This window comes from Hirundo rustica, chromosome 1 (assembly GCF_015227805.2).
Source record: "Hirundo rustica isolate bHirRus1 chromosome 1, bHirRus1.pri.v3, whole genome shotgun sequence".
NCBI lineage: Eukaryota > Metazoa > Chordata > Aves > Passeriformes > Hirundinidae > Hirundo > Hirundo rustica.
Window position 1 is genome coordinate 113,270,554 of NC_053450.1, and position 24,744 is coordinate 113,295,297.

At 40.5% G+C, this 24,744-nt stretch overlaps 1 protein-coding gene across 2 annotated transcripts in view; it reads right to left on the reverse strand.

The window, feature by feature from the left end:
* The window catches only part of METTL6 (methyltransferase 6, tRNA N3-cytidine), a 39,432-nt gene extending 14,714 nt beyond the window's left edge, over window positions 1–24,718 (reverse strand). The window contains exons 1-9 of one of the 2 annotated variants that reach the window (XR_009208377.1): window positions 24,465–24,484; window positions 22,696–23,079; window positions 21,882–22,016; window positions 20,513–20,683; window positions 18,599–18,740; window positions 15,512–15,903; window positions 14,800–14,929; window positions 13,191–13,337; window positions 3,337–3,507 (exon numbers count right to left, since the gene is read on the reverse strand). Coding sequence is in view for 1 of the 2 variants with exons in the window: in XM_040069882.2 (XP_039925816.1) it covers window positions 15,755–15,903; window positions 18,599–18,740; window positions 20,513–20,683; window positions 21,882–22,016; window positions 22,696–22,998 (900 nt within the window). In the remaining variant the exon portion in view is untranslated. Of the gene's footprint in view, window positions 1–3,336; window positions 3,508–13,190; window positions 13,338–14,799; window positions 14,930–15,505; window positions 15,904–18,598; window positions 18,741–20,512; window positions 20,684–21,881; window positions 22,017–22,695; window positions 23,080–24,464; window positions 24,485–24,696 lie in introns of those variants that run through there. The other variant, XM_040069882.2, reaches the window with a different exon arrangement.
* Between the last annotated feature and the right edge of the window lie 26 nt (window positions 24,719–24,744).

Below are 24,744 nucleotides of genomic sequence, written 5' to 3' on the forward strand. Positions count from 1 at the left end.
TTTTTAGACTAAGAACTTGCTGAGATGGGAGCAAATGGCTGAAGGGAAGAGGCTGGATGACTTGCTCAGCTGAGCTGTATGTGAAGAGTGATGTGAAACTGTTTGAACTCACTAGTCAGTAGAACAAGATGACAGGGAAGGCTCTTACTGCTCATATAAGAAAAATAATATGAATTGTCCACATTTGTGTGAGGGCTTAACAGAAAAGGGAGAAATTTAAAAAAAAAAAAAAAAAAAAAAAAAAAAAAAAAAAAAAAAAAAAGAGAGAGAGAGAGAGAGAAATGTTGAATAAGGGTATAATAAAGTGCAATTTACTCCATGTTGTGTGCAGAGCAATTTCCTCCAATACATCCTCAATGCAAATGAGGCACAGCAGGAACCAAGGCCAGTGGAGGAAGCAGTGCTTTTTACAGAGAATTTACCAGTAGAACTTATCTTTTATAAATAATAAATAAGAGTGACTAAATCCTAATAGTTTCAGCCCAAATTTGGATTCTGCTGTTCTAAGTACCATGTAAACATACAGGAAATCTAACCTGCCCTCAAATATTTGCAGTCTAAAGACAATAAGCTAGAGAAGGAAGGAAATGTTTATCACACACAGATAACAAGTGTTAGTTATATGGTAGTAGCTTGCATTACTGAAGGGAGAAAGCCAGGCAAGACAATTTACTCAAGGGTAGGAGGATAATAAAGGTCTTATGGAAAAAGGGGGAAAAGGCTGGATAGGGGATGACCTGTTTGGCTTGATTTCCTGGTTCAGAAATCATCCTGAGCCAAGCAGGCACAGAGATCTGCCTTGTGCAGTCTCCTGGCTGCAACCACGTACCCCTGTGCAATGTGGGACTCTGCAGAGGAACCTCCCAAAAAGAGCAGCACTGCTCCCTTCCCAACCATGCACAGCCAGTGCTCCTCAGCATCCGCACACTGCACAGGCCTGACTGCCCAGAGCTTGCATCACTTAGCAGAATATCTATCTCACCACTGTCTCTGAGAGAAGGAGACCCAGGCAGTGACCAGGCTGCCAAAGCACTGCTCTGTAGAAACATTTGCTCCCCTTACCCTTTACTGTTCTTTGAATTTTCTGGTGAAATTCTCAGGAGCCAAGAAATCCCAAGTGGCATCTTAAGGCTATCAGGATGAGTATACTCCATAATACAAGGGAATACCTACGGCTTTATGTACTTTATGACCTTTCTGGCTTTCTCCCTGCCTGCACAGCTATTCTCTTTTTTAATGAAAACAAGGACTTCAAGAGAGAGAAGGGGAAATGGTGCACAAACAAGCCTATCTCAACGTTCAGTCATTTGGGGGCCACGGTGCAGGTCCAAGTCCCACAGTTTATCTGAAAAAGCAGTGTCCCAGCAATGCACAAGGTTTAAATGCATGCATGCACTCTTTTTAGGCTTTCAGAACTTTGCCGATGCTCCAAGCTTAAAAAGAATGTTTGAATTCTTCAAGCACTTTTCTTCCAGGTCATGGAAAAATGCTCCCTTTCTAAATGCTTATTAAACTTCTTTGATTTCATATATGAAGTGGATAATTCTGGATTTCTGCCTTCTCTCAGAACAATAAGCAAATGGGTATCTATGCTGTTAACTCTCCTATTGATTTTGTGATTCACAGTGTAATCAATTTGCCTGTCTCTCCCCAGACTTCTGCCTCAGGGCAAGGAGAGCTATACTAATGGTATGGGACAGCAGGGCTGTCTCTGGTGCTATTACAAATACCACTGGTCTGTGAACACACACCCTCTTTTTTTTTTTTTTTTTTTTCCTCCTTCCTCTCTAATGGCACATTCATCTGAGGAGCTCAGCAAGTAGGTAAGTTCCAGATTCCCGTAACAATCAGTATCCTCCCCACGTCTGCACCCAGCAAACTAACAGAGTCCACTCAAAACTTACCAAGATTATCAATTTGCATCCCTTACCACCATCACTTAGGCTTTATCTGTTTCTCTTCAGTCATATCTGCACTGCGTCTGTGTTGATGTTCCTGTATTTGTGGTTCATATCAGCTTGTGACTCACTGGCCAACTCTTTGCTAATACAACTATGTGGTTTAGGAGGGATTTGCTTCAGTTGAAGCAGTATTCATTTTTTCTTTCTTCCTGAAGCTCACTACCCTCCAGTCCAGCCTATACCCTTTGCATTCCACTAGCAAATAATACAACCTGTGGGTGTTTTTACATCCTTCTTTCAAATGCTGCATTGTCTTGGCTAACAATGTTTGCCAAAGTTTCTACATCAGCACATTTTGAGTTCTGGCACGCCTTTCTGCATTTCTTGCAGTTTTTAGATTTCATTTTCTAGTACCTCTAGAGTACTGGACAGTTGGTCAACCTTCTTGAATCTCCTACACCAGCCTGGGGGTTACCCTCTGCCTTGCAAATTGTAATTGATCCATAGAATTGGTCGTTTTTGTGTTCTCTAGTAATAATGCCCTCTGATGGCTTTGTCTCAGACCCCACTCAGTGCATGGCAATTCGTCAGGCACCATGTTAACTCCCTTGATGGAAAAAGCTGGTGTCTCAGTCTGCATTTTCAATTTGTATCCACATATTAAAAACAGAACAAGAAAATGCAGTCTTCACCTCTTATCTTTACTTGGTCACAATTCAAAAGTCTGAGACATATCGACTGATTCAGAATGGGAGGAAAGAAAAAGTCTTGTGACTGTCTTCGTTTTTGCTGGTACCCACTGTCTGCATAAAAGGCTTTTTCAGTTGGCCTCTGCTCTTCCAGAGCACGTCAGCTGTGGTGCCATTTTTAGCTGTGACATTTTCCCCACTCAGAATATTCTCTTGGTCCATTATACCCCGTGTACCATCTGCCGTACAATAGTCACACAGTGCCAAGAAGCCTGGTCACAGTTTGCTTTATTCAGTGGACGAGCCCTAATTGCTTGGCCTGGCACAATACGAGCCTCCACATAGCGCAGCATCCCATTCCAACTGCTCGTGCCACGGTTTCTCCAGGGCACAACAATCCAGCAGAGCCTCAGAGGCAGCTGTGACCACTGATTAGTTCTGACACACAACAGTCGTGCCTCCATTCACCTGCTGTGAGGACAGGAGGGAGCAGCCACGCTGCCGGCCTCCAGATGCCCTTTGTTCCCAGTTTCACGCTGAGAACATGGCAGAAAGGAAGGGGCTGTGGGACTGGGAGCCGAGGAAAGCACTGCACGTCCTGGATGCAAATTGTCCCAGTGATTCTACTGTCCTGCCTGGTGCTAAAGAATGCTGGAGGGGTGGGGAGCAGGAAGGCTGGGGTTATAGCCTCGTCTCTAGCTTTGTATTGGATGCAGCCTCAGTCATGTGAGCCAGCATCATCTAACCTGTTGAACAAAGGGCAGGTGCCAGTTTTCGTATCTCTCTTGCAGGCTGTACACTTGTTGGCTCTGAACATCTTGGTGCCAGCACTGAAGCATGCAAACATCCAGGCTCATCCTCCTCCCCTGAGAGCTGGCCACGGCTCCTCAAATCCACAGGCAGTGACAGAGACCAACCTGCCAAGAGAAACACCACCGGGGTAACACTCAACAGCCCTGCTCCATCTCTGTTTCAATGTCCAGTGAAAAAAGATGCCAAGGCTGAACACAATGCTGACATAACTAGGGAAACCTCACAGGCACACAGCTGTGACACCCCATCAGCCTGTGTTAACCAAGGAGGGAAGACTTGTCCTGCCCAAATACAGCAGTACACGCTGAGCTGCTGCTCTCACTGGGCCTGCTGCTCTCTCAGCCTGTACAAACGAATGTTTGATATGATAATGACACGTTTTCTTCTTGATCACTGGGTATTTAGAGAGGAAGCAGTAGGCCAGATGCATGGCGGAAATCAGGACAAGTTTGGTGGAAAGGGAAGAATAACATAACGTACCAGGAGTCCAGTACCAGTGTATTAATACTCACCTGTTAACCCCTACTAGTTCCCAATCAAAGTAACCTTTCCTTGAAATGTCTCAAGGCCCAAATCTATGGTGTGGTGCGGTCCCTCCATGAAAGTCAGTAGAAACCGATGGCACAACTCAGCATTTTGTAAGATCAGGCCCTTGATAAGAAGTAAGATGGCTCTGAGCAAGAAAGCCCACCAGATACATTAGTAGATAGGCATAGTGCTTGGAGAGGGGCCAGGAAAGAACTGTGCCTGAAGAGGCTGCCTGTGGGAAGCAGATCCCTTGTGACACTTCTCCTGGGCTGAACATAGCTGCTAGTGCCACTCACCACTGCCTTGAGAGGTAGGAAAAATCAGCTCTCAGTCTGTTCTGTTTCTGCCTATCATCCAGTTGCTGGGAAGGAGCCATTTGGATACAGCCTCTGCACTTTGCTTGGTGATAGGTTTCATTCATAGAAGCTTTTCCATGAAGTCACTAATTTTGGGGTTGGCAGATCCCGCTCATTTGTGCAAAAAGCAAGGAGAAGCCAGCTCTAAATAAAGAGAAGGGAAGATGCAAGAAAGGGAAGGAGAGGAGCTATGTTCTTACAGATCAGTTTCTGCACTGGCAGCTAATTAGCAATTACTCTAATTCAAATATTTAATATCCAAAAGAATTACTGTTGCATAAAATGCAGTTGAGGCAATTTCACATGTAGCTTATTAGCAGTAATGGATTATATTGAACACACCATGCTTAAGTAAGATATAAAGCCAGCAATATGTAAATGCAATCTTTTTCTATTCCTCCTTTTTCCCTTGAAATGAGAAGGGCTTGCCAGAGACAAAATGGGGATTACTCAAGTAGAAGAAACTGTAAAATGGCAAACTAAACTGCAGCTGACTTCACACTGTAATTAATGAGAGAGATACTGCCTCTCTGGTCATGTGCATCCTATGCATCTCTGCTTGAATGGCTGCTCAGCTGGAAAGCAGCTCATCTGTGAAACAAAAGAAGTGGGAAAAAATGGGAGCAGTTAATATAAACAGAGATTTATATAATATTTTTGTGGAATTAAAGAAATATTGTTTCAAGGCACTGTATTTTGAAATTTGTATAAAGCACTGCAGTTTCTAAGGTATCAATAGAGTGGGACATAAATGAAACAAACAAACAGCAAGTTGTCAATACAACAAATTGTTGCCTCATGGGTAGAGACAATTAGAATCCCAGCTGCCATTAAAAGTAATGGTATTTCACCTTACTCTCCCTCACATTGCGCTAAGAACATTCCCTCTAAATAACAAGTATCTCTGAGATGCAACTGTATTTTCTTTAAAAAAAAAAAAAAAAGTTTTTTATTTCTTTGATATCCAAGAGCTATTAAAGTAGACAGAAAGAAGATTTGACTGAAGTAAGAAAACTCTTTTAGTTGTCTGGTCTATAGTTAATCATTACCAGCTCTTCCCACCACCCCGTTAAAGATTTAGACAAGTCAGTGCTGGAACTAAAAGGAAGGTAGCACTGGTTAGTGGCTAGTGCCACCTTGTGAACAAAATCCCAAACATCCTTCCTTCACCCTTTCTACCCGACTACTTATGCAACAGAGTAAAAAAATAAAATCCAACTTATGCACGAGTAAGTAACTTCATGTTAAGATCTCCATATTTAGGGATAAAACATGAGACTAAGCCTCCAAGGAGGCCAGACAAGAGCTTGACAAAATAGAGACAGTCTAGAAGGAAGATAAATATTTTACAGTACAGCTGATGGTAAAAGAAGCTATTCTTTTTTCACTGCATTTCAAACAGCATGGACACAGGGATAACCAACCCTCTAACTTCCCGATGGACTCCACAAGACCGGGATTGGCAGTGTTCTGACCAGGAACAGATAGGAAAGACAGGAGAGATCAAAGAGCAGCACTGACACTTCTCATAACATACTAACAATTTTTATTAATAGGTCTGTGCCTGTTATCATGCAATTGTAACTGAAACTGTGCCACTAAAACTAAAATTATTTTGTATTACTTAAGGCACTTCGATACACTTTCCTCCTCCTCACCTGCCTCTCCTACACCCCCCGCTCCATCCCATGGATTTTGAGTACCTACTTCATCAGATTTTTGAACAGGCTTGTCTGTATCAGTGGTTCCTCTTTTCCCCATCAAGGGCCAGCAAGGAGGGGGATGCATTAGATCTCCCATCCTAAAGTGCAAGCCCCTTTACCATCCTAGAGGTGCAAGCAGCTCTCAACGAAGTCAGATGAATTTTCTCCTCAACTTTGACAGAAGGAGCCTTTTACCATGCCCATTTCTAATTTGGGAAAGTACTTCCAGTTTTGTCGTTTTACTCAATCCTTTCCTTTTTAAGGTTGCATTGTGGTTAATTCTTCATCTCCTACACTTTTAGGCCTTGATGTTTATAGCACTAGGAAAATAAGAATCAGAAGTCACACCAAATGCAGCTCCTGGTTTCTTATGAACCATTTCTTGCGGGGGACTTCAACTTAACCAGGTGTCTGCTGGAAAGACAACACAGCAGGTAGGAAGCAGTGTACGAGGTTCATGGAGTGTGTGGAAGGTAACCTCCTGTCACAGCTGGTGAGGGAGCCAACTAGGGAAGGCACCGGACCTGTTGTTTGTGAACGGAGAAGGAGGGATGGGTGGAGTTGGAGTCATGGTTGGAGTCCATTTTAGGTACAGAGATCACAAAGACTGGTAAGAGTTTTCTATTCTCAGAGAGGGATGGGGATCAGCAGAATTCCGAACTCGGATTTCCAGAGGGCAGACTTTGGCCTGTTTAGGAAACTGTTGATAGAGTCCCTTGGGAAGCAGTCCTGAAGGGCTAAGGAGTCCAGGGAGGTTGGACATGCTTCAAGAAGGAAATCATAAAGTTGCAGGTGAAGGCTGTCCCCACATGCCTAAAGAAAGGCTGGAGTGGAAGAAAAGAAGCCTGGCTGAACAGACAGCTTTGGCTGGATCTCAAGGGGAGTAAAAAAAGGAATGTTTAGGAGCTTTGGAAGAAGAGGCAAGCATCCCAGGCAGACTACAAGGATATCTTGCAGTTACACAGGGAGAAAATAAAAAAGATCAAAGCCCAAGGAGAACTTATTCTGGACACTACTGTAAAAGACAATCAAAATGTTCCTATAAATATGTTAGCAACAAAAGGAGAACTAAAGACAATCTCCATTCTTTACTGGATGCGGGAAGAAACATAGTGACAAAGGACAAGGAAAAGACCGACACTTAATGCTGCCTTTGCTTCATTCTTCAAGGCCAAAATTAAGTTGGTCTCCAGGTACCCACTGAAGTGGAAGACAGGGACAGGGAGCAAAATGAAGATCCCGTAATCCATGGGCAAGTTGTCAGTGACCCATTACACCTGTAGAGCCAGCAGGACTAGGCAAGTGATCATCCCTCTGGTATTCAGCACTGGTGAGACCACCTCCTAAAACCTGTCTTTGGTTTTGGGCCCCCAAGAAAGACACTAAAGTGCTGGAGCATGTCCAAAGAAGGGCAGCAAAGCTGGTGAAGGGTCTGGAGCTCAAGTTTTATGAGGAGCAGCTGGGGGAACTGCGGTTGTTTAGCCTGGAGAGAAAAAGAGGTTCAGGGGACACCTTATCACTCTTGACCACTGCCCTGAAAGGAAGGTGTAAGCCAGGTGGGGATCAGTCCCTTCGCCATGTAAAATGTGATAGTACAAAAGGAACTGGCCTCAAGTTACACCAGGGGATGTTTGGATATGAGGAAAAAATGTACCAAAAGGGTTGTCAAGCACTAGAGCAAGCTGCTCAGGAAAGTAGTGGATTCATCATGCCTAGTAATATTTTGGAGACTTGTAGATCTGGCACTTAAGGATATGGTTCAGTGGTGGACTGGGCAGTGCTGGGTTAACATTTGGACTGAATGATCTTAAGAGGCTTTTTCCAACCTAAACAATTTTATGATTCTTCAGTTTTTCCCTACAAGGCTGAAAGTGAGAGTAAAGGCTTCCAGTCACCCAAGAAACCAAGAGCAGGGCTGGGAATGGTACTCATCGTTCAAATTGCAGTGACAGGTGATTCAGGAACCAGGTTTTCAGCCATCAGAGCCAGTATTTCTCACTAACAAAGGATCTGCTCCGCATCAAGATGGCTTGCTAGTTACATGCTGATCCAAGATAACAGGAGATAATTTCTTCAGTCCTACTTTCACACTGACTTAAATTTGAAGTAGGGAAAATATCAATCTCTGTGTTTTACCACAAGGGGGATGTCCTTTCTTCCTCTTCTTACGCATCTTGCATAACTGAATGGTTACAACTTTTAGGACAGGGATTGTCTCTTACTCTCTGAGTCCACAGAACCTAGAAAAATGCTGTATTACTCAAGAGTTCCAGACATCACCACAACAAGCATGTAGTGAACATTTGTAAAAGGGTTTGTTCAATAGAATTCTTGTTGGAAGATGATGTGTTAAACCTGGCATTTGGGCTCCATTTACCTTGGTTTTTAAGATTCTCCTGTCACACAGTACAATCTACAGTTCCCATAAATTATATTTCTTTCCACATCCTATAATATTTAAGACATGCACCATAAAAATCAATAGCAATATAAAGTTAGCTAAAGTAAGGATATATGATATGAAAGACTCTAGGAATTGTCATATCAAGCCACAAAAGAAAATTTCTCATATTTTGCTTATATTTATGCCTCATTCTTTACTCATATTTATGAAAGTAATCAGCAGTAACATATTCACAACTGTCTACAAGGCTACATGAAACAAAAACCATATCATTGCAGTAACAGAGAATTACACTACTGCAGAGTGTGTACACACAGAGAATTACCTAGCTGCAAAACCTCTTGAGTGCTACTGCAAAGTTTGTCATTGCACAACTTCAGCTTTGTTTGGTATTTAAATGTGAATAATGCCACTGTTTCAGCTACAGTTTTAGTTGCCAGGCACATTCAAGTTCCTCTCCTGAAATTTTTGAAAGATGCTTTTTTTTTTCTTTTTTAAGCCAAGGCTACTGATTATTGAATTTTTTTTACAGTAATACAAAATACTGCCTGACATTGAATTTCCTGCAAAAGAACAGACTGATCTGGCACATGAACAAACTATGTTGCTGCTAGCATTAACAAAACAGTCTTGCCCCTTTATCAGTCATTCACAGGTAACCTTTTTTTTACAGAAGTACTCATATATCTTAAGATCTGTTTAACTGCAAAATCATTTTATCTCAAGTACTCATATATCTTAAGATCTGTTTTAACTGCAAAATCATTTTATCTCACTGATCTACTATTGGTGATTGAATCAGGCAAAGATCTCCCATAAAGAAGTCTGCGAAAATGAAGTACAAACTATGCATTATGGAACTGAGGTTAAAGCTCTCAGTTGCTAAGCTTACCCCCTCTTCAGTGGGCTTTTGAGAACACCACTGCCCTACTTTAGGAGATGCTTCTGGTTAATGCTGTAGGGTCTGTTTGTGGCATTTTCTTTTCCTTTAAGGTTTATGGGTTTTGGAACTTGGAAAGTAGCTTGGAAAGGTAGCCATAAGCCTAAGGGCAGGTTAGTATTTAGTACAGAGGAAAATCTGTAAGAGGAGGATTTTTCACTGTTTCTAAAATACATTCTGGCTCTGTACTAGCTTGATTGTTTCAGCTTACTTTGAGGTGGGTTCTTCATCTTTTCTGAGTTTTATTTCTAACAGGCTTTTTCGTGGCCATTGTTTCCCAGCCAAGTAAATGTCAAGAATACACAGATAATTGCTGATCCTTAATTTATTAGCTGCTTTCAAAAACAAAACCAAAACCTGAAACTGTCACTGGAAGCTGATCCAAACCCAGCAAAAGTCTTTAGTGGCATACATTGTATGGAGCAAAGAGGGCATGCTATTGTATCAGGTGGCAAGTCCAAACATCTGCATATTCAGCTTTCAGTAAATGACTCAAATTCATCTGGTCAGGAGGTCACAATTGTGATATTCCCTGAGGCCAGGTCCTAAAGGATACAACCAAGCATCCTCAAATTCTAAATGTGAGATCTGTGATTAGAGACTTCACTCAGATGGTCACAGCCAAGTTTATGAAGTTTGTACAGGATTTCAGAACTATCCTTCCTAAGGTAGATCTGAAAAAATGGTGGCAAAGGTTTTGAGGTTTCTTTAAACTATATTCCTGTTCCTATGAAATTTGGTTTGCAAATAAAACAAATAGAACAGAACATTTCTTAGTTTTGTAATGAAAATAAGCCTCATTCCTCTCTCCTTATCTTCTTCCATCCTGCTTTTGAACACTCTGGTTTTAGCAAAATAGCAACAGGTCTGTTACATTTTAATGAAAAAGTGATTTAAGTTTGAAGCCAAAGCTGGGGGGGAAAAAAAAAACCAAAATACATACACACACACACACATACACACACACACACACACACACACAAAAAAAAAAAAAAAAAAAAAAAAAAAAGCACATAAATATCCTTCCATTTCAGATGCACAACGATCCCAGGTGTATGAAGATATCATTATCCCATCAAACAGCAGCTGCTCTGCAGTACCAAGTTTACAACAGCAATCCAAGGGTCCAGAGAAATGGGCTGTGGAAAAATACTGAGTGGAGCCTAGACAGTAGGCAGGCTTGTCTACTTGTAATTTGCCTTCTTTCTGACTTTTCCCTGTAACTACCCTCATTTATTTCCATTCTAAGTTCTCTGGATGCTACCGGCATCAGAAACCAGGGCTGCAGTTGACTGGTGCAGTCTAACTTAAGACAGCACAGCACCTCAAAGTGGGAACTGTGAAAAAGCACTGAAGTGACAGTGAAGTGTAAAAACTTCTTACAAGTCAGAGAAGGAAAACAGAGCTGGATTTGTATTTTCAGTCACACAGCTGCCTTTCTAAATATTTCACATCATATATATTTTTCAAGCATGCAAGTTAAGCCTGTGTCTTTGGCAGAGACCTTCAAGAGCAATCAAATTTTCCAAGGATGAGACCTAAAATTTGCTGATGGTCACAAACAGAATCATTTAAGTAGAAATACACAAAATCACTATTCATTTGGAAGAATCATGTAGCCTTTTTCTTGTGCCCTTGTCTTGCCCGATTTCACGGCACCCTGCTGCAAACACAAAGAACAGTGCACATCAGCCTAGGAAGTGGGAATGGAAAAGGTTCTCTAATGGGACATCTTACCTGGCTAATAGCTTCTATCTTTGCAAGCAATGCCTCTATGTGCCTCCCCACAGTGCAGGCACACCATCTGCCTTTGCTCTAATAAATGAACTCCCATTACAAACACAGAGCACAAACATACTCATATCCCGAGCCTACTGCACCCAAGGGTCAGATGTTTTTACAGTATGCATAACTAGCAAATGTTTGTTCCCAAATGTTTGAAATGGCTCACAATCTTTCCTAACAACAATCACAACCAGTGAAAAATTCATCACAGCTGTATTATGGTAAGGTAAAACTAACTAAAAATTACTTACCTATTTTCACTAATTTTATCTCAGTAATATCTTTCCAATATAAAATTCTGCTTCCCACAGAGTCTTGCACATATTACTAATATCACAAACAATCAGATGCCACCTTCCTGCCTCCCTGAAACATCAGTCTAATTTTGGAACCTGCAGGCTTCCATTTCCAAAATTTCACTTTTTAGATGAACAGCTTATTTAATTATATGACATCCCTGGTCTGTGAAAATTCAGGATTTTTTTTCCCCCAGAAACTTAAACATAATCTTGACATTTTTCCATCACACGCTGATGCTCAACATTGATATCCTCTCCAAATATATAGATGTCTTTCAACTAACTCTTCCACATAGCACTTCCTAATTTGTAATTTGTATCTCTCCGTATATTCAAAAATATAACAGATCAAGCAAAAAGAAATTATAACAGGTGAGCATACAAATGACCTTTTTTGATTTCATATACCAGTTTTCTCCTAGGAGATCAAGGCTGTATGTTTTACAGTTGACTGCTGATGCTTACAGCTGATGGAGTTTCAGGTCCCACTTTTCTAGCACTTGGCTTCATAGAAGTGATGTATAATCAACCATGGCTCTAGTATTATATTAATTACTTAAATATTCTGCCTTTGGAACCCAAGGAGCTTTCAGGTACCTGAAAGATGCACCTGAAATAGCTTTTTAGCTATCAAATGAACCGCATAAAACCTGCTATGATACCATCATCTTAAAGTTCAAATCCTTTTTTTTCTCACTAGTTATTTCTCAGGAAAGAAAGCTCACCCATTCATATAGTATAGACACAACACCTGTGTGGATTTCTGTCTAGCCATTGCTTGTTGTCAGACATCAGACAGTATCAACCAAATTTGACAGAAGCTGTCAAAGCTTTAACAGAAAGAACACACAATGCCAGATATCTCAAAGACTTCATACTTCTGAAAATTGCATGAAAATAGATGACAGTCAGACCTTACACATGTCCTCACTGAAGCACTGCTCATTAACCTCATTCCTTAATACATTCTGTCCAATTCCAGGAGGAGACATCAGAGAATCCCACACTGAACAGTGGCACTTAGGCATTTAGGATTCCCTGACTTAAGGAAAAGCCTTAAACTTTATTAAACATCAGAGAATGTAAGTACAGGGCACCAAATCATTAAAAAAAAAACCACAACAAAACCATGCAGGGGGGGGTGGGGGAGTGTTCAGTCCCATTACTTCAACAATTATTTGCTTCTATCCTAAATATTGCCCAGAACTGGGTGTTGGCATAAAGGAACTTACTACTTATGCTTGCCAAATAGGGCAGCTGATTCATCTTAGGAACAAAAAGCAGGTCTTCTACAGACAAGTCATTTCAGCAGCCTCCATTGATTGCAGACAAAGAACAATCAAGACATTAATTACAATCACATCATCATTGCTTGTGCAAGGTGAGCATGATTCAGTGCATATATGCTTTTTTTAAGTCATTTTAAGACCATCGTTCCTGATTCCCCCATCTCCCCAAAGACAGTTCTAGACAGAATGGTTTGGGTTGGAAAGGACTTTAAAGATCATGTAATTCCAATCCCTGTGCCATGGTCGCTGAGAGCCCCATCCAGCCTGGCCTTGAACACTGCCAGAGATGCAGCATCTCCAGCTTCTCTGGGCAACCTGTTCTGGTGCTTCACCACCCTCACAGTAAAGAATTTCTTCCGTACATCTAACCTAAATTGCCCCTCTTTCAGTCTGAACCAGAAACTCCCTGTCCTATCGCTGCAGTTTGTTCAAGTAAGGATACAAGGTACAGGTATCCTTGGCATGTGCCACTGGTCAGCTTACCAGATCTTGGGAAGGCTGAAGAGTTGTGGGGGAGTGGATCCACTTTACTCAGCACTACAGCAACCACATGCACCTCATCAGTTACTGTGTCTCAAGTGACGAGGCAAGGATTTCTTAAAGCTGACTCAACTTCCTCCAACTTTACCACTGTTAGAAAAAAATTGCCACGATTTAAAGTCCACAGAAGCAGAGTCATAGAAGCCAAATTAACCTTTCTGACCATTCATCTCAAAATAATATCTGCTTTATCAGAACTATAGCAGAAGATCTTTCTGGCAGGGGCATTAATGCATGCTACTTTACTTTGCAGGTCTGACTGGAAATGAGACTGAATGAGATATAATAAGTTAGAAAGACTACTCTCCATTTAACATGCTGCTACATGAAAAAGTGTACATGGAAATATTGAATACATACCAAAACATACATTATTTTTCTGGCAATAGTTAGTTCAGTGTAAAAAGGAACTCAGTGGCTGTCTGCAGCTAAGTCTATTGGGCTGACTCAGGCCTTCTGATTAATATTTTTGGTTCCTGCCTACACGTCATTTCCTTTTGGGGATGAACACTTCATTGCACTTGCCTTTGCATATGATGACAAGCACACAGCATCATGATAAGGCACCATGCAAGGCATTCCTTCAGTCTCATTTATGTGCTGTATACTCCAAAAAGACCCAGCCTCCAGTCCTGAATGGCACTTGGAGTTACAGGCTGCAAACACCACTAAATATCAACAGAGCTCAGACGACATGTAGTCATTGCAAAACTGCTGTGCTAGAGATAAACATGTGCTGATGAAAGCCACCAAATAATGATAGCTCAGATTAGAACAGTGCTGTCATTGTTACATCCCTTTTTAGCATAGCTTTTCATTTACTGTAAGTGTTACTAGATATTTATTACTAGCGTGGCAGAAAGAGCTAATGGGTTGCACAGCAGGGGCCAGCAATGCGTAAATCTCTGGGATAATACTCTCCATTAAAAAAAGGAGATGACATGTAATAACCCTCCTCAAAGAGTCATTAGGAGAATTGTGAGCGATTTAAGCATTTTTTCCTCTGAGGCCAAAGATTTGTGATCTGTGGCAAATTTATTTCTAACCGTATCAACTGAATAAGACCTTTGGCAGCTCCAATTTGCTAAAAAATTTGAGTGGTTAACTTTGTAACATTAAACTTCAGGCTGAAAAATTATTACTTCTTTTGTTTCATGCACATACACCCAATGTTAAGAGCCTGGGGAAAAAAAAAATCATTATTACATCTTATGTCATAAACAGAGGGAAAAAGTCACCTCTGGTCCACATCAGATGTGTATGACTGGGTCACACACACACAAGTCCAGTGGAATGGCAGCTTGAGTCAAGGAATCACATACTCATATACAGGCAGAAATGAAACCCCTACTCAGAACAGGGCCACCCTCAAAGTCACAGGATGCTCAAGGCCTTGCCCAGTCTTATTCCAAGTATTCCCAAGAATGAAGGCTCCACAACTTCTCTGGGCCCTGCCCCAGTATTTGCTCTCCCCCTAGTATTTCACTGGAATTTCCCCTGCAGCAAACTGTGTACATTATACAGGATCAGCACAGGCCATTGCACAACTCACCGGATGCTTCTGGGCTTCCTCTGCTGCAGCTGTTCAAAATGCAGGTTAAAGACCCAGGCATGATTTCGAAACTACGTCATCAAAGAACACAGAAAAGATCCTGCAGTGCAAAGTGCCACAGTGCAAAGAGCTGTAAGGAAAGGAGGAGTTTCCTTCAAGCAGTTACATCTGCAGCAGCAACAGTACCGTGGCTTTTAGTGGCAGGAAGAGCAAACACCAACACAACTTTCCTGAGAGTGGTGGAAAGGAATTAAGACCTCTGCCCTGGAAAGAAGCAGCTGACTAAAATTCATATCAATGAAAGTATTCCCAACTTGCTGGTTTCAGTTTCAAACAAGAAACTACCAATATTTCTGCACATTAAATGAAGAACATCCTAAACTAATTAGGGATAAATACAACCTGATCCACTAACATGCTTCTTCAAGCACGAAATCAGATAAATTAGGATCTTATTCAAACAATCTAAATGCCAAGCATATTAAAAAGATACCATTATTAAAATATTAAGGCAGTATACTTACACTATTCTGCTCACTGAGTCTGTTTCATTCCTCTATCTGAGAAAGTACACTCAGAAGTCCTACAAGTATTGAAAGTAAATGAAATATTCTAACTTTAACAAGCCTCAAAAATCACAAGTGACAGGAAACACATGATACTCATTTAAAATAGTTTTTAATAAAAATAGAAGTTTATTTATATGCTTTACCTGATCTCCAAAAATGATGCACAGGTTTTATTTTAGAAGCAGGAATACAGATGTTCAACAGGTCTGCATCACTAAACAGTCTTAAAATTGAATTAGAAATACTATTTGTATTTTGTATCCTAGGATGGAAACCAACCAGAGGTACTGGATGCTGTCATTTTTGGTTCACCAGAAAGATGAGCACACAGCTTATGTGCTAGCTTCCATTTCAATCAGGCAATGCTGTTGCTACTCAGCAAGAACTTATATCTCACTGAAAGGTTTTTGAAATTTGCTTTGAAGAAAAACTCTTGGGACACGCAAGTCTTCTTTCCTATTCACAGTTTCTCGCTGCACATATTCATTGACCACTTGCTCATATCCCTCAGCCTTGAAAAGCTGAGATAAGAACTCTGGAAGAGAATTAGGGGAAAAAAAAAAAAAAAAAAAAAAAAAAAAAAAAAAAAAAAAAAAAAAAAAAAAAAAGTGAAATATTATGTTTAAGCTATTTTTAAAACACGAGACAGCATTTATATAAGCATATGTTCTTATGTGTTACAGCGTGAAAATCACACAGGCCTTCAGATTTCAAGCTGTTCTATGTGGGCAGACTGCTGAATAAAAATCAATAAAGATCTCCCTTAGAAACATCAACCTAAGCAAAACAGCTTGCAAAACTGGGGCTTAAGCTAGTTACTCAGCTGAATTTCCAAAAATTGCCACATCTCTTATTTTTATTAAGCTTTGTCAGTCTTACTGTGACTGACACCGGTGCATTTTCCCTTTGTGCAGCTGACCTTCACTAGCTGAATACATCACTTACCATAAATATTTCAAAGGTAATCCAGCTGTGCGGATGCACCTCTGCTCAGGGAAGAATAACGCCCTATGTTACATGCATTTGCTCAACAGAAAAACTGACAAAACGGCAAAGAGGATATGGTGGTACCGAGACTCCACTAAGTTGAACTGAAAGTATTTTCCATAAACAAAAAATTTTTACTCAAAGCTTATCTTCCTTAAGGAAGGCAGAAGCACTTCACGAACAGGGTGACCTGTGCAGCAGGAAGGTCTGCTCATGCTATTGACTTTTCATATTAATTAAACCCATCATTTTTCCTTTCCTGCACCACAGTTCACCTACTCAGGCAGCAACTTCACAGTAAATTTAAGCTGTTCTAAACTTGTGTTACTTGATAGAAAACAAAGACCTTGCATTTTTCACAGCTCAGAGGGATTAGCTTGATGAAACAGTGATCATGTGGGTACAGGAAGCACCACAAGAGGTGGTGTGTTGAGGAAGATGAGACCACCCACTTTGGTGGCATTGCAGGATTGTATCAACCCAAGCCCACCATGGCCGTAAACACCATGTGTTCATGTAAAATGGGGGACTCACAGCAATGAAATATAAATAAACAGCACTCAATTGTGGATCTATTGAAATCTTATTGTAAGGAAGTTGCATATATTTCATCATACAAAACTACAACCATGTATTCCTCCACGAATTTAATATTATTTCAAACAGTAGAAGAATGGGGGTTTTTTCCATGGAAGAAGTTCCATGTTGTTATCTGAAGCCAGATATATTATAAATAAGTATCATTCAAATCACCCCATGCAGCAATTACTTGGTGTACTTGTACCAGTTGTGGTGCTAAAGAAATGAAAAATAGCAAGGGTTGCAACTTCTGTGGAAATAATGGGAGTCATGTCTCCAGTAACAAAAGAATCCTCAAGCATTAAGCAATGTTTATATGAAAATCTGTGAAATTAATGAGATCTTAATGATTAAAAATGGGAGCAGAGGTGATCTGTGAGACAGCCACAGACCAGCCCAAGGAAAAACAATTGCTGACATGAACAATATAAAATAAATTCTCTCTTTTCTCTTTCCTTCCTCCTCTTCGTCCCTACCTCAATTCTCCTCCCAAGGGAAACATGCATACCAGCAAGGAACTTCTCATTCAGAAACTATTCTAAAACACAACAGAAATAAGATTTAAAATTCCACAGCTAGGTCAGTCTCTTATTCGTTCCCTTTAGCATCCATTCTCTTCATAAGGGCTAATTGTTTAAACAGAACTAAAAATCACGCAATAAATAACAGTTCTAGAAATGCTTCAATGAAGCTGTAGCACAGCCTGCATTAGCTTAGATTTCATCATTGTCCTACGAAGAATAGGGGGAGCTCAGACAAGATCAATGGTTTCTATCTATCAGAAGCAATTAGGTAATATGTTATGGCATAAAATATGAATAACATTTACTTGGCTGCAAATCGGTCTCTTCAGCGGCTGTATTTTGCTTTACACTAAGAACAAAGAGCCCCACAGAAATAAATTCACAGCTCTTATTACACAATGCTCCACAAGTGATAGGGGGGAGTAATGAGTTTAGCATGAGGAATTGGGACTTAGAAGCTACAGCCAAGCTATAATCCCAATTCATTGTCAGAGTCTAAGCAAATCCCTTCATGTCTCTGCGCTTCAAATTCTCCACCAGTAAACTGCAGTAACTACCCTTCCTCCCAAACCATTATGAGCACTGAACAAAAACTAAATACTCCATCACATGGAAATGGTTTTTTGCATTGCCTTCACTAAAAAACAAACTCTAGAAGACAGAGTGACCACAGCCAGCCAGTGCTATCCCAGCAGGATTTGTGCACGAGCTTCTCAGTGCTGCAGTCGTGGTTCTGCTTTTAGAAGTCAACAGACCTCACCCTGCTTACCAGAAATAGCCCTGCATAAAGAATGATGCCAAAAGAACTGCAAACTTGCTTCATGAAGATGATCAATTCTCTTACTGAACATAGGTCTTTTCCCCTTAGATAACAGATCTGAATGAAATTCAGCAAATTCAGGAACTGCTTTTCCTGGAAAATTACAGCACATACAACAAGCTTGTAAACAAGAAAGTGCTCCACGAAGTTCTGCCAGTCTAAATAACTGCTTCTTCCCAAAAAGGATGGTGAATGAAATAAACCACAATTTAACAGTTCATCCACACAAAATAAAACTTCCATGGGCATTTTGGCAGTTGCCTGGAGAAAGTTTAAATAGAAGATTCACAGAAAAGAAAGCACTCTACAGTATGTCTTACCTTCAGTAAAAAAATATGATCTTGTCCCATCTTGTCTGACATAAAAGTTCTCCCCAAGTTTGCTGCCAGATTTAAACCTGAGCATTGCATGATCATACAGGCCATAGTCTCGGAACAGGACACACTTGCCTGGTTTCAATACCTGTCACATAATACACACATGCTTTAACAAGCTAAACAGATTTAGTCATATATAGGTGTATTTATTTGTGTGCGCATACAGACATAGGTAACTAAGACAAGGCAGACTAACATAGTCAATACAACAGTGAGATAAATATCTATATCTACATCTATCTATATATAATAATCTATATATAGATATAGATGTTGATATAGACACAATTTATTCCCTGTGCAACAAAAAAGTTGTGCAAAAACTGGACTGACTCTTAAAAATGTTTCCCCGTGAACAAAAGACTACAAATAGTCTTAGAATACCTGTCTGGGTGATCTAATTTAACTGGTCATCAGTTAAATCAGCAACACTCTTCAAACACAGAGGAAAGAAGAAAATATACAGTTTAACGAAAATTCCCATCAGGGCATTTTTTCTGTTGGCTAGTATCCTGTTCAGCACTTGATTTTGTTTAATGGTTGACAATAAAATATAGAATATTGTGACATTTCTTTTTTCACAGGAGAAAGAAAAACATTGCAATATATCGAGAAATAAATAAGAAACCATTTCAGGAAAATGCATTATGGATTTTTTTTTTTGATTTCTTTTTGGTAAACAAAGCAGGCTATAAAGAGTTTAACATTTATATATACACGGCCATTGCTCATGCTGATTTTAGATATCTAAATATCTAAATATTCATATGAGCTAAGAACTAATCCTGATTTTGGAAAAGAGCTGGAGATACACAAAAAAACCCCTAATATTCCTTTTTCGAGCTACTGATAACAAGCCAAGTAGTATCAAAAAATACATGACCCTTAATACACACATATGCAAAAGTAAAAAAAAATATATATATGTTGACTGTTTTCCTCTGCAGTCAATATATGACATCTCAGGAAAATTCAGAACAACTGCAATTCAGGTTTTTTAAACTACCCTTTGGATGGGCCTATCCTAGTCTGTGAATTCACAAAGACAGCTTAGGGGGGTGAGTATCTCTAGATGAATGTTGGCTTCTGAGCACTCCACTTTTAAATCACCACAGGTCAAATATGTTCATTAACAGCAACAACCTTACTGCAGGTCACTGGAGCTCTGGAAGTTAATTTTGGCTCACTATCATTCACACCTTATGAACACAGACATCTCTGCAATATATAAACATTATTCATAGCATACAACTCAAGTCAAAGACTTAAAATCATAGGGTCATAGAGTGGCCTGGCATAGAAGGGGCCTGAAAGATGAACTGGTTCCAACCCCCTGCCACGGACAGGGACAACTTCCACCAGATCACGTTGCTCAAAGCCCCATCTATCCTGGCCTTGAACACTTCCAGGAGTAGGCATCCACAACTTCTCTGGGCAACCTGTGCCAGCACCTCCCTAAAGAATTTCTTCTTAGTATCTAATGTAAACCCACTCTCTGTTTGAATCTAATCCTCCTTTCCTTGTCACTACATGCTCTTTCTTGTAAAAATCCCTCTCCATCTTTCCTGTAGGCCCCTTTCAGGTACATGAAGGTTATATTTTATATATCTTTTTGTTACACTCATGGCATGAATTAAGCCTCGATCCAAACAATCTCACAATATCAGGAGAAAAAAAGGACATTGTAAAACATATTTTAGTCCTCCATGCTCAGGGAACTAATGAAATACATCCATGGAATATAATATGAAAAATCACCATTGCAAGAGAGTAATTTTCTCAGAAAAAAAAAAAAGTGGACATTTGAGCTAAAAAGAAAGGAAGTGCTTTAAAGGCTGTAAAATCAGCTGGTTTTACCTTGTAAATGTTCCTCAGGACAAGATGCATTTTGTCAGGATGAATGGCAGAAAGCACAAATATAAGTGTGACAACATCCACAGAATCTGCTGGTATATTGTCCAGAAGATCATCTTTGGTAAGATCACACTGGAACACTTTACATCTTTCAGTACTATATAAGGCATTTTTCTAGGGAAATTAAAAGAGCAAGCTTTCACTGAAAATTAACAGCATTTGTTGCTCCAATAAAGTCAAAATCTTGTGAAATTGATCAATAGAGAGACAAAAAACACAGTGGCAAGAGAATATTCACTTCCAACAGGCGGCTACTGCAATCGGAAATTCTTTGCTGCTAACTACAATAGTGAAACTACAACTAATAGAATAGTCTGTTCCCATGAATTTGAGAAGGAATGTGCATTAAGGCAATTCAGAAAACATACTATTTCTGTTTTACCCCTGCTTCTAGTCTTTAAATACTTAAATACTATTGAAAGAAATTACGTATTACAGGGTGATGAAAGTAAAGCTCTGGAGCTACAGGTAGACTGCAAACAGTTGGGGTTCCTGTCACATAATCTGCAGCTGGGCTGCTCTAGCCCACAGTTTTGCTGCTTAAAGAAACAACCCTGGTCTAGGCAAAAAATAAATTCAGCAAGAGCTGTGGAGGCAGATGCCATTAAGTCATCCAAAACCCAGGGTACACACTCAGCCCAACCTCATCTTGGGGTGCAGCTACAGCGTCCCAGGGAGCTGGTGTCCTCTTCTGTTTGCCACACATATTTCTTCCCATCTTTCCCATGACAAATGCTATCTGTGCCTTGTGGTACTTGGTCACAATGCTTTCAATTAACATATAGAAATTTACCTGTGATTACAAACTTAATGAAGACTTTTAAAGCCCAAAGCCCCCACCAGCCCTGCTTCAAGGCTCAACTTCAGATTGCAGCACCCACAATTAAGTGTAAACATACCTACTCCTAATCAAGTTACAAATTTCCTTAATAATAATTTTCCCAGCCTTGTTTTCAAGGTTCTCACTGGGACTCCCTCTATTAAGGGCAAGCTTCCATGACAAACAAATTTTGCTTATACTGCACAATCAGCAGAGACATAGTCGTGCTCCCAAAAACCACTATCTTCATAAAATCATTCAAGTAATGTACCATAATGCTCTAATTTGACACCGAAAGGCCAAGTCTTGAGCAATGATTCGGCTTCTTACATAGGCTCTCCACTGAAATGCATCAGTCTCAATTTTTTTTGGCAAAGCACATTCTATCCTTCTTACAAAGAGGAAGCCAAGAAATGTCTGTTGTTACAGTCATTTGGAATTTTAGAAGCTTCTAAAAAACACTCTGGAAGAAGTTTCAAATATCACACCAACCTTCACATACTCAACAGCTCTAGGAGAAAAATCACAGGCATATGCAAAAATATTCAGATCTTCTTCTAAGAGTGGAAACAAGCAGTTCCCAACCCCGCAGCCTGCTTCCAGAATGGTCAGTTTTTGATCTGCAAACTGGGGAGGAAGCAATACAAGACAAAACATATAATTTTTGTTTTCTCATCATATGAGCAGAGGCACTGTTCAACCAGCATTTTAAAAGCTATAATCAATTTTAATTACGATTCTTCAACAAACCAAAGTAGACAGCCACTAAAACACAGACATCCTGATTTCTGCAAAATTATAAATCATTTTAGAACATATTAATATTTCATCTACCCCTTAAGTAACCAACAGACTTGTGCCATTTCTGTCTTGTCTTTTATTCAGCTATAAGGAACAACAGATGCATCTGGCTTTTCCCCTTAACTGTGTTCAGCAATTAGCATGCAATTCTGGAAGCTTTCCTTCAAAGCAGTTTATTGAAGTGCACCAGCTTGCACACAGAGAGACAAGCTGTCTACTTTGGGACTCGAAAACCAAATATTCCAGACTTTATTCTCGGCATCCAGGATGCTATGAACAGCATCCCCATCCAGTAAGGGCCAATTATAAACTGAAACTGAACTGATCTTTCTGATTCTGAGAAATTATCTTTGATATTAAAAAAAAAAACCACAGGGCACTGCAAACCTTACATATGTCAGCTCTTACCCAAATGGTTTTGTTCCAAGTATCATTAACTCCCCTGGATACAACTGACTGGAAACAATCAATCCCATCTTTTACAGCAGAATTGCATAGATCTCACCTCACGACATGCCTTTAACTCTTGAAACTCTCTGGTTGTCCAATGTCTGTCTTTGAAGAAGTTGGTGCTGTTTCTTTTGTAAAATAGATCCCAGTTCTTCTGTGCCTCTTTCTCCAGCTTTAGCTGTTTGAACTCTGACACCAAAACCTGATCTTTTGCCAGCTTTTCCACTTCTTCTGGACTAAGGACTCGAGCACTGTGGCCTTTTTTTTGGAAAGCATCATCTTCAGTAGATGTTGTTACTATATTTAAGCAATTGGCTGATGCCTTTTCTTGGAACATCCTAGATTCTTTCACACACATATGAACACCAAAGACCCAAGGATGATTTTTTTTCTTTAGTGTACGGTTCCATCGCTTAACTTAAGTAAAATAAGAGCGGATCTAGAAGCAGAATTAAAAGTTAGAAATAATTACACTATGCACTTACTACAACTTCAGTGATCTGTCCTACCTGATGGACTTACGTGTCACCAGATTTCCCGTAATTTCAGAAAACCTTCATCTAAACTAAGAACTGTATACAACATCGCACTGATGTCAAAGTTAAAGGAAATACTTTAGAGTCTCCTGGTCTTTCCTCTGCATCCTAGAAAGCTACCCAACAAGAAAAAGGTAGCCTATTTCCACTAAAAGAGACCTGAGAGGGAAAGCAAGGGCTTTGTTTCTCATTAACCTCACTTAGAACACTTCAGAAAAAAAGGTAACTGAAGAACAGATGACATTTAAAAGTCACATTAAAATTAATGAAACAAAATGCATTCATGTTAGCATTTCTCCTTCCTGCTCTCAGCTCCGTGAGAAAACACTGCTGAAAACAACAGCATTTATAACACCACGTCACCTAAAGAAGAGAACAAAACCAGTACTGTGGCTGAAGTAGCCAGAGCTGTCCTGTGCCAGCATTCCTCCCACCACCTCCTCCTGAGGGTTCACACGGGTGGCTTTATTTTCAGAAGTTAACAAAAAGAGCTTTGCATAGGCTGGGAAGGGACTCAAATATTTTCTCAGATGTTAAACTGGTTCTGACACCTGTCTCATCATAAAAGTGCAGATGCTGGATGATGGAACATGCGAATTAAATCCTGCACAGCCCAGTAACTCCCTGGGAGGCCCAGGCAGCAAACACACACCACTCGTGTACATCAGTGCCCAGAGCCAGGCACCAAAAAGAAATGACAGAAATTGCACAGCAATACACAGCCTAAAGCAAACAAACAAGAGTAGTACTTCACTTAGGTATTTTATCTTATGATAAAATACATTCTATGATACATATCATGGATTGTATGCACACGTTATACATGCTATATATGATGCTATCACGATACGTACGTGTCACGATACAAACACAAACATAAAATACGGAAGAGTGTAAATAAAAAAAAAAAAAAAAAAAAAAAACTGAGAATTTCATCCAGTGTCACAGACACACCACCTTTTCCTCCAAAAACAGCAGATGTTATGGAGAAGAGGCTCCTTTGAAAGGATGTCTCTTCAAGAAGAGCATATCCTCAAAACAAACAAAGAAAAACTTATTCAGCCACATTTCTGCCATATTTCTACACACGTCTGTATTCCAGGCACGCTGCATTATTTCATCACAGCACGCGGGAAGCAAACAAACAAACGCAAGCCAGCGCTTTCAGTGACGCGTCCGCTGTGGTGGGAAGCAGCGCGATGATAAACTCAGCTGCAACAGCCCGTGCTTAGGCTAAAGAGCCTTTTAAATGTGTTTCATCCAGAGCTAAGCCACAAACATGTAACACCTCTGTGTTATCCCCCGGTCCCCCCACACGGAACCGGCGTCCCTCTAGCAGCTCCTGCCCCGGCGTAGCCGGTGCCTGGATACCCCGGCAGGGAAGGAAAGGAAAGCCCCTCCTGCCCTGCCCTGCTCTGCCCTGCCGAGGGCGGGGAGCGCCGGGCTCCCACCTCCCCGGGGACCCTCCCCGGGGCAGCAGCCCCAGGCTGGCCCCGGGCTCCCGCCTCGCCCCGCCGTACCCGCCGCCAGCCGCGGAGAGGGCTCCCGGAAGGGAAAGTCAAGAATTT